The sequence below is a fragment of the Salvelinus namaycush genome, chromosome 9 (assembly GCF_016432855.1).
Source record: "Salvelinus namaycush isolate Seneca chromosome 9, SaNama_1.0, whole genome shotgun sequence".
NCBI lineage: Eukaryota > Metazoa > Chordata > Actinopteri > Salmoniformes > Salmonidae > Salvelinus > Salvelinus namaycush.
In genome coordinates, this window is record NC_052315.1 from 12,545,590 (window position 1) to 12,558,789 (window position 13,200).

At 41.2% G+C, this 13,200-nt stretch overlaps 1 protein-coding gene across 1 annotated transcript in view; it reads left to right on the top strand.

Annotated features, from left to right (window-relative positions):
* Nucleotides 1–13,200, top strand: part of LOC120053685 (homer protein homolog 3-like) — a 38,271-nt gene that overhangs the window by 5,580 nt on the left and 19,491 nt on the right. The window contains exons 4-5 of the mRNA XM_039000866.1: nt 7,239–7,370; nt 7,478–7,585. Coding sequence (XP_038856794.1) covers nt 7,239–7,370; nt 7,478–7,585 — 240 coding nt within the window. The remainder of the gene's footprint in view (nt 1–7,238; nt 7,371–7,477; nt 7,586–13,200) is intronic.

Here is a 13,200-nt window from a genome sequence, read left to right on the forward strand (position 1 = left end):
GGCTCACTCTTAGCAACATGTCCTTATTGCAGTATGATTGAACAGCTGAGTAGTACCAGTGCTGTGCACAGACCTTTTTAAGGTGCTCAAAATAAAAAAAGGCACCTCTGCCCCCTTCTAAAAAAAATTAAAACAACTTTCAGAATTCATATCTCAAAATTCCTAATGTAGCGAACATTAACATTTTGGAGCATAAGACTATTTATTTCTGCAACAATTGTTAACACACTTACTCATCACAAATTGATCATTAATGTTGATGATTGATGTAAATCTGTTAGTTGGCTAACGTAAACTCACCCCATTCCGTACAAATGTGCGCAACCGCAACATTCAAACGAGGCTGCAAAGAAAACTAATGGGACTGTAGCGACTGTGTTGACTTCAAAATCGGGGGTCTGAACTAGGTTTCTATTCAAGCGTTGATCGACATGGTAATGGCTCTATAGTATTGGAGAAAAGTTGAAAAAAACGGACCCTCCGTTACATCGTGTCATGTCGTAACGTACAGCACGCATAAAGCAACTATTTCTGTCTTACAATCTCTCTCCACCAGGTGTAGCACTTCTCTCATCATTTAAAAACAAGAAATGGACAGTGACAGGGGTAAGGGGGGATACCTAGTCATTTTTTGCATCATCATTGCACGCGATCATCATTCTCAAAGCCGCTGTTTACTTCTAAGATCACTTTAGCACCGCCCTAAAAACCCGATTCAAATTCGACACAAACCTTCAAATAGGTATGTAATGACACATTATATAAACTCTTTATAGTGTTTTATTTACATTTTAGAGGCGGTAAGGTGATAAGTTGGACAGATCGAGTGAAAAAAAGCAATTTTCCCACAACATCTCTCCTTCTCACTATCACGCATTAGTTTCGCTTTCCCACCCGCCATTTTTAAAAAGACCCGACGGGGCTCATTGCCTGCTTGAATTATGCAGAAACGGGCAGCGTTTAGGTCATGTAATTGATTCTGTTGGAAAGGGGAGAAATTGTGCTTTACAATGGTATTGACACTACAGTTGATCTGGAAGTATTGCGTTTTTGGGGCGCTAAAAAAAGGGCAATTGTACGGACCAAGGCGATGTACGAGTTTACGCTAGTTAAATCAGTAAAAAATATATATTGATCTTCAATGCTCTTAAATAATAACTTCATAATATAGCCTAATATTCCTAATCTTCTAACTCATGGTATCTGGCTAGTGACTTGTGTGGATATTTTAGTATATGGTGGTTAGTTTAAGTCTAGACTACCAGTTTTCAGTGCTTAATTTGTAAATTGGGAGGTGCCGGAACAAAAAGTGAGCACGAGAGGGGGGTGACTTGGGGAGTTCTGTGGTAGCCGGTGTTGTGCCGAAAAGCTCCCTCCTGACAGAATTCTCCCGCCCCTTTGCGTGAACGCGCACGCACTCAATTCTTCATTTCTGCGACTTGCTTGCTAGTTGGGATTTCTGATCACGTTAGGCTGCGTTTAATTTTTGTCGGTTTTATCGCGGGGGAGGCAGTAGTAATGTCTGCAGTTTTCGGTTTGGCTATTTGTTTCAAGTGTATTAGTCTATAAATAAATATCTTTGCCAAAATTCGTCATCTCTCCCATGTCTTATTCGACTAGTAGTTGTTCTGAAATGTTTATTGCTTGCCAACATATTACTCCCTCTGTTTAATATAACACACATAGATTAATTATTCATTTTGGTTGCCTATCCTGACTTGAAGTTTGTTCTATAGAAAGTATTTGACTCTAGCCACAAAATTAGCGAAATTAGAAGGGGGTTTCGTCAAGGCTATTTTCTTGCCTGCTGAAATTCTCCCCTCCCATCTATCTTGGCACTGCAAGGCCTGGCACACTTAAATGTTAACATATTTAAAACATTAAATACATTTTCTTGAATTACAATTATTTCATTATCAGACAAAGAGGATGACACTACCTCTAGAAATATTACTGCTTATACAAATTCGTACTCCTAAAAATTTGCTTTTAGTAGTGAACAAGCAATTACCCAGTTAGTGTCTTCCTCATTATTGTCCACCTTCCCACAGAAGAGGCACATTTGGCTCAGGTCATCTAGCAAAACATAATGTCAAGTAGTCTATACGTCTTTACAAGTATTTTTCTGAGTGAACAAGGGAATAGTACAGGTTTCTTGTAACATAATTATTTAAATACATGTGTTTTAGTGGCCATCTAGTCAGAAGTTGGATCAAAGATAACCTTGAAAGATCCACAAATGTTTTTATCTACAATTATATTAAATTAGAAATTGAACATACCAGTGTTTGAGGAGAGTGACTGCTATTTCTTCTCTCATGATGTTAACATCTTTGTCCGTATTTGAAAAGACAAATCGACTCCTCCTTCAGAACACATTCAGCAAACATTTGATGGGCATTTCAGTTTTCCCCAACAAAATGATGTTACACTTAAGATTCTAATTCGCAAGTATACAACAACACAGCTATAATATTCTTAGCAGTGCTTTCCTTCCTCTTTTTTTTCTACAGCTATAATATAATTTGACAGTTCTGTTTTGCCTTTTAGTCAGTATACTTTCAGTAGGTTAATTGCACATTACTTATACTCTCATACTTACTTTCAAGGCAAAGCCCCACAAGAAGTAACATCTTGTTGGCATGGGTGAGGAAGGGTACCACACGCCCTTCTGGAGATATTACACCCCTTCTCTCTCAGGAATGATCTGAACATATATGTTAATAAAAGTACAGCATTTTGAAACTTTATTGATTACAATATAGAGATTAATAACAGAGGTGAATCTGAGAATGCAGGGTTTCATCATCTTGGATTATCTAACATCTGAGAATGGGCAGGCATTCCCCCGGATGAAGAGCATCTCCATCTTGCTGATTATGTGCTGTCATCCAGGTGGAAATGTCACCTGCATATCTGATGTAGGAAAAGAGATAAGTTGAGTGTCCTGTGAATCTGTTTATGTACTGTACATTTATGTGCTTGTATGTATGTATGTATGTATGTATGTATGTATGTATGTATGTATGTATGTATGTATGTATGTATGTATATATATATATATATATATATATATATATATATATATATATATATATATATATATATACACTGCTCAAAAAAATAAAGGGAACACTTAAACAACAATGTAACTCCAGGTCAATCACACTTCTGTGAAATCAAACTGTCCACTTAGGAAGCAACACTGATTGACAATAAATTTCACATGCTGTTGTGCAAATGGAATAGACAAAAGGTGGAAATTATAGGCAATTAGCAAGACACCCCCAATAAAGGAGTGATTCTGCAGGTGGTGACCACAGACCACTTCTCAGTTCCTATGCTTCCTGGCTGATGTTTTGGTCACTTTTGAATGCTGGCGGTGCTTTCACTCTAGTGGTAGCATGAGACGGAGTCTACAACCCACACAAGTGGCTCAGGTAGTGCAGCTCATCCAGGATGGCACATCAATGCGAGCTGTGGCAAGAAGGTTTGCTGTGTCTGTCAGCGTAGTGTCCAGAGCATGGAGGCGCTACCAGGAGACAGGCCAGTACATCAGGAGACGTGGAGGAGGCCGTAGGAGGGCAACAACCCAGCAGCAGGACCGCTACCTCCGCCTTTGAGCAGGAGGAGCACTGCCAGAGCCCTGCAAAATGACCTCCAGCAGGCCACAAATGTGCATGTGTTTGCTCAAACGGTCAGAAACAGACTCCATGAGGTTGATATGAGGGCCCGACGTCCACAGGTGGGGGTTGTGCTTACAGCCCAACACCGTGCAGGACGTTTGGCATTTGCCAGAGAACACCAAGATTGGCAAATTCGCCACTGGCGCCCTGTGCTCTTCACAGATGAAAGCAGGTTCACACTGAGCACATGAGCACATGTGACAGAGTCTGGAGACGCCGTGGAGAACGTTCTGCTGCCTGCAACATCCTCCAGCATGACCGGTTTGGCGGTGGGTCAGTCATGGTGTGGGGTGGCATTTCTTTGTGGGGCCGCACAGCCCTCCATGTGCTCGCCAGAGGTAGCCTGACTGCCATTAGGTACCGAGATGAGATCCTCAGAGCCCTTGTGAGACCATATGCTGACACATGCACATTTGTGGCCTGCTGGAGGTCATTTTGCAGGAATCTGGCAGTGCTCCTCCTGCTCAAAGGCGGAGGTAGCGGTCCTGCTGCTGGGTTGTTGCCCTCCTACGGCCTCCTCCACGTCTCCTGATGTATTGGCCTGTCTCCTGGTAGCGCCTCCATGCTCTGGACACTACGCTGACAGACACAGCAAACCTTCTTGCCACAGCTCGCATTGATGTGCCATCCTGGATGAGCTGCACTACCTGAGCCACTTGTGTGGGTTGTAGACTCCGTCTCATGCTACCACTAGAGTGAAAGCACCGCCAGCATTCAAAAGTGAACAAAACATCAGCCAGGAAGCATAGGAACTGAGAAGTGGTCTGTGGTCACCACCTGCAGAATCACTCCTTTATTGGGGGTGTCTTGCTAATTGCCTATAATTTCCACCTTTTGTCTATTCCATTTGCACAACAGCATGTGAAATGTATTGTCAATCAGTGTTGCTTCCTAAGTGGACAGTTTGATTTCACAGAAGTGTGATTGACTTGGAGTTACATTGTGTTGTTTAAGTGTTCCCTTTATTTTTTTGAGCAGTATATATATATATATATATATATATATATTTATTTTTATTTATTTATTTTTATATTATTATCATTATTGTGTTTTGTGGGGGGAGGTTGATGGGGATGGTGGAGGTGCTGGTGGTGTCCTATTGGGAAGGGGATTATTCATGGAGGCACATTCAGTCATAGTTTTGTTTAAATAAATGTATAATAATATATTTATTTTCTTATTTTTTTCTATTATTATAATTTTACTGTGATTTTGGATATGCACTCATGTTGACTTATATATTTATTTTTCGCCCAATTTTTTAAAATATATTATTATTATTTTATTACTACTGTACCTACATTCTTAAAAAAAATAAAAAAAAATGTAATTTTGTTTTTAAAGAAACGCCATAAGAGGGACAAGCACGATGGGATGGGGGATTGAGGGATGGGTAGAGAGAACAGTAGAGGGCTCTGAACTATTTCGGCAGGCAAGAAAATAGCCCTGCCGACCCCCCCCCCCCCCCCCCCCCCCCTCCTTCTAATTTCCTTAATTCACGTCAGGATAGGCAACCGAAATTTATAATTAATGTGTGTTATATTAAACATAGAGGAGGTGGTAAAATGTAGGCAAGAAATAAACATTTCAGAACAACTCTAGTCGAATAAGTCGACGAATTTTGGCAAAGAGATTTATTTCTAGACTAATACACTTGAAACAAATAGCCAAATCGAAAACTGCAGACATTACTAGTGCCTCCCCCGCGATCAAAATTACATTAAAAATGTAATGAAACGCGGCCTAACGTGATCAGAAATCTCAACTAGCAAGCAAGCCGCAGCAATGAAGAATTGAGTGCGTGCGTGTTCACGCGAAGGGGGGAATTCTGTCAAGCGGGAGCTTATCTGCAGAACACCTGTTCACATGAGACAGAAAAAATTGACCTTTTTATAATAAACATAATTGTGTGACAGAGCAGTAGAGCAGAGGCGCTTACAGAAGTTGCACACATGGGGAAATATTTTTATAGCCTAGGGTCTGGGAAAAATGTGGCTTTTTTATGAACATATTTCATGCAATTCTACGTCATTTTACATGACTGGAGACTTCTTTTTTTAATGCCGCACAAATGACTGGAGAATATTTTTAATGCCGCACAAATGATCGAAATGGAAGGCTTTTTCAAACTGGGAATCTGAGATCAATAAAAACGACCTTGTCTTGAATCCATCAATGTCCTAAGTGTGCGGAGACACATTGTAGGCTACAATATGAGGAGGAAATTATAATCCTAAAAATGCTTTCCAATTTCAATGACTCACCCAAGGATGCGCTGATCACTCGCCGGAGATGGCCGATGCGCTTGTACCAAAAACCTATCTTGTTTTACTTTGTAAAGCAATGTTCGCTCAATAGGCCTATTGATAAAATATTTTGGTAGTCTACAGCAGACAAATAAGAGTCTTTTCAGAAGGAGACATTTATTTTCCAACCTTCCTGCGATTGTATTTGAAATATTGCGAAAGGCCTGTTTTGTCTTCATACTGTTCACTGACAGATTTGCTGTACGTGCCTTTATTATTGGTCTACAAACAATCCACAGCTGGGCAATTTTTTTAAAGAAGCTATTGATCCTCTGTGGCTAAATAATAGGCCTATTCATGATGTAGTAGCCTATTCTGAATTATTTCATTTCTTTTCGAACAGACGGCAGTAATTCTATAACTTTGACAAATGTATTCCCACCGCTATGATTCTGTAAGGAAATAAATGAAGTGCTGCTGTGTTTAGGCCATCAGCCAACAAGACCGAAAATTGATGATGTTAATCAAATGTTATGCTGCTGTGGCACTAGTAGTGCTGTTGATATTTAAACCAAGTAGCTTGCTACACCCACCGACCGGTGACCGCTTCTCGCCATGCATGTTTGGATACATGGCGCGTGCAATATCCATACATGACAGAGTGGGTAAAAGACACAACCGGGCGCACATGAGCTCCATACAGGGCAGACTGACAGGATGGGGTAGGGTATTGAACTTGATGACTTGGGGGCAGTGGCTGCTTCCCAACACACACACACACACACACACACACACACACACACACACACACACACACACACACACACACACACACACACACTCATTATATGGTAGCTAGGCTGATTTTGACTAATGAGCATGTAACATTTATAGCCATGCCCCCCCTGATAACTTGTCCTACAAAGGATGCTTCAATGGTAGTGAGAAAAACCACATTATTAGTCTTTTGCTAAGGTTTCTGACAATTCTGGAGCGAGTGGATGTATTCTTTCTGTCTTTTCTTTGAATATTCAATGAGAATTCAAAACGTCTTATGTTCTCGCTCACTGAAAGGGTTGACCTGGTTATAGAGGGAAACTGAACTTTTGATGCGTCTGCAATTCAGTGCATTTTGCACAATAATGCCTTTGTCTGATCTGTTGGTAATGGTTTTTGTTTTCTCTGTGGATTCCTTATCAGTAGGCCCCAGGCAAGGTGGCAGAATCATACAGTGATGGTGAAGTTTTGCTTTGCTGATTAGAAATAAACAGTTGATTTATGCCTCGGTCTCTGACATACATCACAGGCCATCATCAATAGCACCATCACCCCCAACATGACATTCACCAAAACATCCCAGAAGTTTGGCCAGTGGGCTGACAGCCGTGCCAACACCGTGTACGGACTGGGCTTTGCCACCGAGCAACAGCTTCAGCAGGTTAGTCACCGCCAATGTTTTAGATTTGTTGAAAATTCAAAAGGAACACATTTCTAATGTACTTGTTGACTAATCGTTCTGCAAATTTTATTTCCTTTTATCTGTAGTTTTCAGACCAGTTCAAGGAAGTGAAGGAGGCAGCACGTCTTGCCAGGGAGAAATTCCAGGAGAAATTTGAACTGATCAACCCTACGCTAAATATCGCTGCCCCTCAGGTGAGGTCTGGAACTGCAGCTGCTCAATTAGCCCCATAAACTAACTAGAGGTCGACCGATTAATCGGAATGGCCGATTTAATTAGGGCCGATTTCAAGTTTTCATAACAATCGGAAATCTGTATTTTTGGACACCGATTTGGCCGATTTTTTTTTTATTTTATTTAATTTTTAATATATATTTTTTTACACCTTTATTTATCCTTTATTTAACTAGGCAAGTCAGTTAAGAACACATTCTTATTTTCAATGACGGCCTAGGAACGGTGGGTTAACTGCCTTGTTCAGGGGTAGAATGACAGATTTTTACCTTGTCAGCTCGGGGATTCAATCTTGCAACCTTACAGTTAACTAGTCCAACGCTCTAACCACCTGATTACGCAATGTAACAGGAATATTTAGACTTATGGATGCCACCCGTTAGATAAAATACGGAACGGCTCCGTGTTTCACTGAAAGAATAAACGTCTTGTTTTCGAGATGATAGTTTCCGGATTCGACCATATTAAAGACCTAAGGCTCGTATTTCTGTGTGTTATTATGTTATAACTAAGTCTATGATTTGATATTTGATAGAGCAGTCTGACTGAGCGATGGTAGACACCAGCAGGCTCGTAAGCATTCATTCAAACAGCACTTTCGTGTGTTTTGCCAGCAGCTCGTCGCTGTGCTTCAAGCATTGAGCTGTTTATGACTTCAAGCCTATCAACTCCCGAGATTAGGCTGGTGTAACTGATGTGAAATGGCTAGCTAGTTAGCGGGGTGTGCGCTAATAGCGTTTCAAACGTCACTCGCTCTGAGACTTGGAGTGGTTGTTCCCCTTGCTCTGCGGCTTTTGTGGAGCGATGGGTAACGCTGCTTCGAGGGTGGCTGTTGTCGATGTGTTCCTGGTTCGAGCCCAGGTAGGGGCGAGGAGAGGGACAGAAGCTATACTGTTACACTGGCAATACTAAAGTGCCTATAAGAACATCCAATAGTCAAAGGTATATGAAATACAAATCGTATAGAGAGAAATTGTCCTATAATTCCTATAATAACTACAACCTAAAACTTCTTACCTGGGAATATTGAAGACTCATGTTAAAAGGAACCACCAGCGTTCATATGTTCTGAGCAAGGAACTTAAACGTTAGCTTTTTTACATGGCACATATTGCACTTTTACTTTCTTCTCCAACACTTTGTTTTTTCATTATTTAAACCAAATTGAACATGTTTCATTTTATTTGAGGCTAAATTGATTTTATTCATGTATTATATTAAGTCAAAATAAGTGTTCATTCAGTATTGTTGTAATTGTCATTATTACAAATACATTTTTTTTTTAAATCGGCCGATTTAATCGGTATCGGCTTTTTTGGTCCTCCAATAATCGGTATCGGCGTTAAAAAATCATAATCGGTCGACCTCTAAAACTAACTGCTGAGGCATGACAGATAAGCACAGGGCTTAGCAGTGCTACCCTCAGGACCAAATGAATGTTAACACACACACACTCACACACTATCTATTTTAGACAAATTGGATTCTCTTGGGATTAGATAGATGCTCTGTCTGACCATTCTATTATTTCCCCATTTGGTTAACCCTATTAAAGGATTTCATGCATGAAAAATGGGGATGGTAGGCGGAAATGGGCTGGTTTCAATTTAAACGGAGTGACTGTAATGCCGCCGCCTCATGGGGAAGTGTGAGAGGGGCGGAGTCATATATAAAGGGATTTTTTTCTAGGATATCTACGGCACTAACTGTTGAAATGACCAGATAGCCTCCTTTGGGTGATATCATTTTGAGTGTAATAACTTTTAAGTTCATTAATGGACACCTTCCAAAATAATTTCCAACTCCTCAAAAGATTTTCTTGTGTGCTGAAAGGAACTATGGTGTTTGTTTCTTGGGAATGGGGAATTAATATGGGATATATTATCACTGGATAACATTTGAGGGATTTGCTGTATCAATAATGACAGCTTGAGCTAGTGTGGGTGGGAGATACAATTTATACACCATGCAATCTATGTAAATACAAACTAATTGCATTTGGAAATCACATTGTTATACAGCGCATTGTTACAGAGCCGACCTGACTCAATCGCTCGTCCAATTAATTTCAGCAAATTGGAATCCATTGTTTGATAAACTTGTTAGGGCCATTTTGATTATTCGTTGTTGTAGCAACATGCATTTCATGAGAGCAGGGAGGGTGTGTGTGAAGCCATTGAACATGAGTAGCTGCCAAGAGTAGGCCATTTTTTTCCATCAGAAAAGAACTAGTCAACGGGAAGCTGTGTCCATACTGTCTACAGTCCTTTATGATCACTATGTTTGATGTACAGCTACAAGATGACATGGCGTTATACCCTGGGTTGTCCTGAACAGAATGAGCCTATGCTTGTTGTATTGTGAAGGATATTTGCCGCGGACCATCTGAATGCACTCATGACTCCATTCTATGCGTGGAAAAATGACCATCTGCTTCTCTGAATTGTCTTGTGAAAGCCTAACACTATAAGAACGTATTTGATAATTTAGCTAGTCATGTTGGCAATAGAACAAGCTTTCAAATTATACCTACGTGACACAGATTGCGATTTAAAATGGGCCATTTTTACATAGAGTAAAGGTGTATAGGTGGAGATGTAGGGCAGTGTTCAAAACAACTACAAGTGTGCTTGCTCTAGTTCCTCAACTGCACAGCTAGGACAACAAAAAAAGCACTTTACAGTTGAAGACACTCTTTTGAGTCATAGAAGTGCATTGAAATTACTTAGTAACTGTGCAGACTTTGGAGAGGTGTGTAGCCACTTGGAAACACCAGCTAGACCTCTCACTCACGTTTTTGTGTTATGTTGCACATACCCCAAATCTTCCAAGAATATTCTTCTCATGTTACTGAATGTATCCAGAGTTCGTTATCAACAAATGCTGCGAAAAGGACAGTAAATGTAAAATGCACAAAAAATGTTTGCATTCAGTCTTGTCAGGTGAATTGTTGTGTTCTCACCTTTAGTCTAATAATTTTCCCATAACCTCCAAACGGTTTCCTTTTAATTGCTACCATGGTTATGTATATGCTTTCCATATGTCTTCTGTAAGAAAGATTTCAATTCAGCCCTATCCATATAGGCCAATTCCCACGAGTGTAAGGGATTTAAAGGTATTTTATTGACAAATAATTTGTATGTGCTATAAACAATGGTCAGTATAGAATAAATAGCCCAGAGACGACATTGTAGGGGTATTCATAAATGTGACATAACTACAACAATACAACCGAAAAAATTATGCATTCTTCCTCATAGCTTTCCTGGTCCACACCTGTTTGTGATATTCTCGGGTCACGTTTTATAACTGCACGTCTGACAGCGGTGCTTATTTACAGCTGTGCTTATTTACAGCCGTGCTTATTTGGATGTGATCTGATTTCACCCTGTTTTATCACATTAGTTCCACAAACTATGCCCCTGTGTCCTTTGTGACCAGGAGGAACATTCCTTTGGCTCCTGTGGGAATGATTAATGTAATTGCAATGGGGTCACCTAGGAAACTGTCTGGAGTGCCGCGCATGTCTTTGTACAGTACAGTCCACTGACCCATTCCTCTCCTCCATCTAGAGTGCACTCATCCCTATACTTTGAGCCATACGCACACAGAGCCTGGCTATGGCTGACTAGCCAGAGGCAGAATGAATCCACTCCAGCACCTCTTGCATTGATTTGTAGATAAGACAGTGTGTATTGATTTGTGTTCTATGAATTAAACACAAGTGGTGCCCGTTAATGATAGAAATATCTGCTAACATTAAGCATGGACACGGCGGTCCTAATATGTTACCACATCATGAAAGGATGATGGTAATTGACTTGACAGTCATTAAGGTTATGGCAGATGTTCTGTCACGTCTGTGGCATAACTATGAAAGCTTTATAGATGTGTCCGAAATCTGTTTTTACCTACTACTACTACTACTACTACTACTACTACTACATACTGTGTACTAATCATACTACATACTATTTAGAATGTACTGTTCTATAAAAAAGAATGCCGTAAGCAAAAAATATCAACATACTATGCTCATTCTACTGAGAGTGTGTCATTTAATACGTTATTGTGTTGATTCCTGCCATTCGTTCATTTTGGTACAGTGTGTCCCCTCAGCTGATTTATCAGCTGTTTGTCAAATACACGTGGGTCTCGAAAGACGAGTCTCTTCCTCAATAGTGTGCAGCGAATTCTACTAAATGAAGTCGAATTGATTATGACATCCTGGCATTTAAAGGGCAACTCCACCACTTATCAACTTAATTTTCATTATCTCCAGCACAATACTGTTGTCTACATGGCCAAAAGTATGTGGACACCTCTTCAAATCAGTGGATTAGGCTAGTTCAGCCACACGCATTGCTGACAGGTGTATAAAATCGAGCACACAGCAACGCAATCTCCATAGATAAACATTGGCAGTAGAATGGTCCATACCGAAGAGCTAAGTGACTTTTAATGTGGCACAAACGTGGCACCGTCATAGGATGTCAGTTCGTCAAAATTCTGCCCTGTTACAGCTTCCCCGGTCAACTGTAAGTGCTGTTATTGTGAAGTGGAAACATTTAGGAGGAACAACGGCTCAGCCGCGAAGTGGTAGGCCACACAAGCAAGCTCACAGAACGGGACTGCAGAGTGCTGAAGTGCGTATCGCATAAACATTGTCTGTCCTTGGTTGCAACACTCACTCCCGAGTTCCAAACTGCCTCTGGAAGCAACATCAGGACAAGAACTGTTCGTCAGGGACCTTCATGAAATGGGTTTCCATGGCCAAGCAGCCGCACATAAGCCTAAGATCACCATGAGCAATGCCAAGCGTCGGCTGGACTGGTGTAAAGTTCGCTGCCGTTGGACTCTGGAGCAGTGGAAACGTGTTCTCTGGAGTGATGAATCACACTTCATCATCTGGTAGTCCGACGGACGAATCTGGGTTTGGTGGATGCCAGGAGAACGATATCCTGTCCGAATGAATCGGGACAACTGTAAAGTTTGGTGGAGGATAAATAATGGTCTCAGGCTTCCAATTCCAGTGAAGGGAAATCTTAACGCTAGAGCATTCAATGACATTCTAGAGGATTCTGTGGTTCCAACTTTGTGGCAACAGTTTGGGGAAGGCCCTTTCCTGTTTCAGCAGGACAATGCCCCCGTGCACAAAGCGAAACAGAAATGGTTTTGTCGAGATTGGTGTGGAAGGACCTCAACCCCATCGAACACCTGTGGGATGAATTGGAACGCCGACTACGACCCAGGCCTAATTGCCCAACATCCGTGCCCGACCTCACTAATGCTCTTGTGGCTGAATGGAAGCAAGTCCCCGTAGCAATGTTCCAACATCTAGGGGAAAGCCTTCCCAGAAGAATGGAGGCTGTTATAGCAGCAAAGGGGGACCAACTCCATATTATTAGCCATTATTTGTTCCTGTTCTCAAGAAACCTAAGGTAACTGAGCTAAACGACTATCGCCCCGTAGCGCTCACTTCCGCCATCATGAAGTGCTTTGAGAGACCCTGGGTCTCGACCCCGCCCTGTGCAACTGGGTCCTGGACTTTCTGACGGTGGTGAGGGTAGGAAAC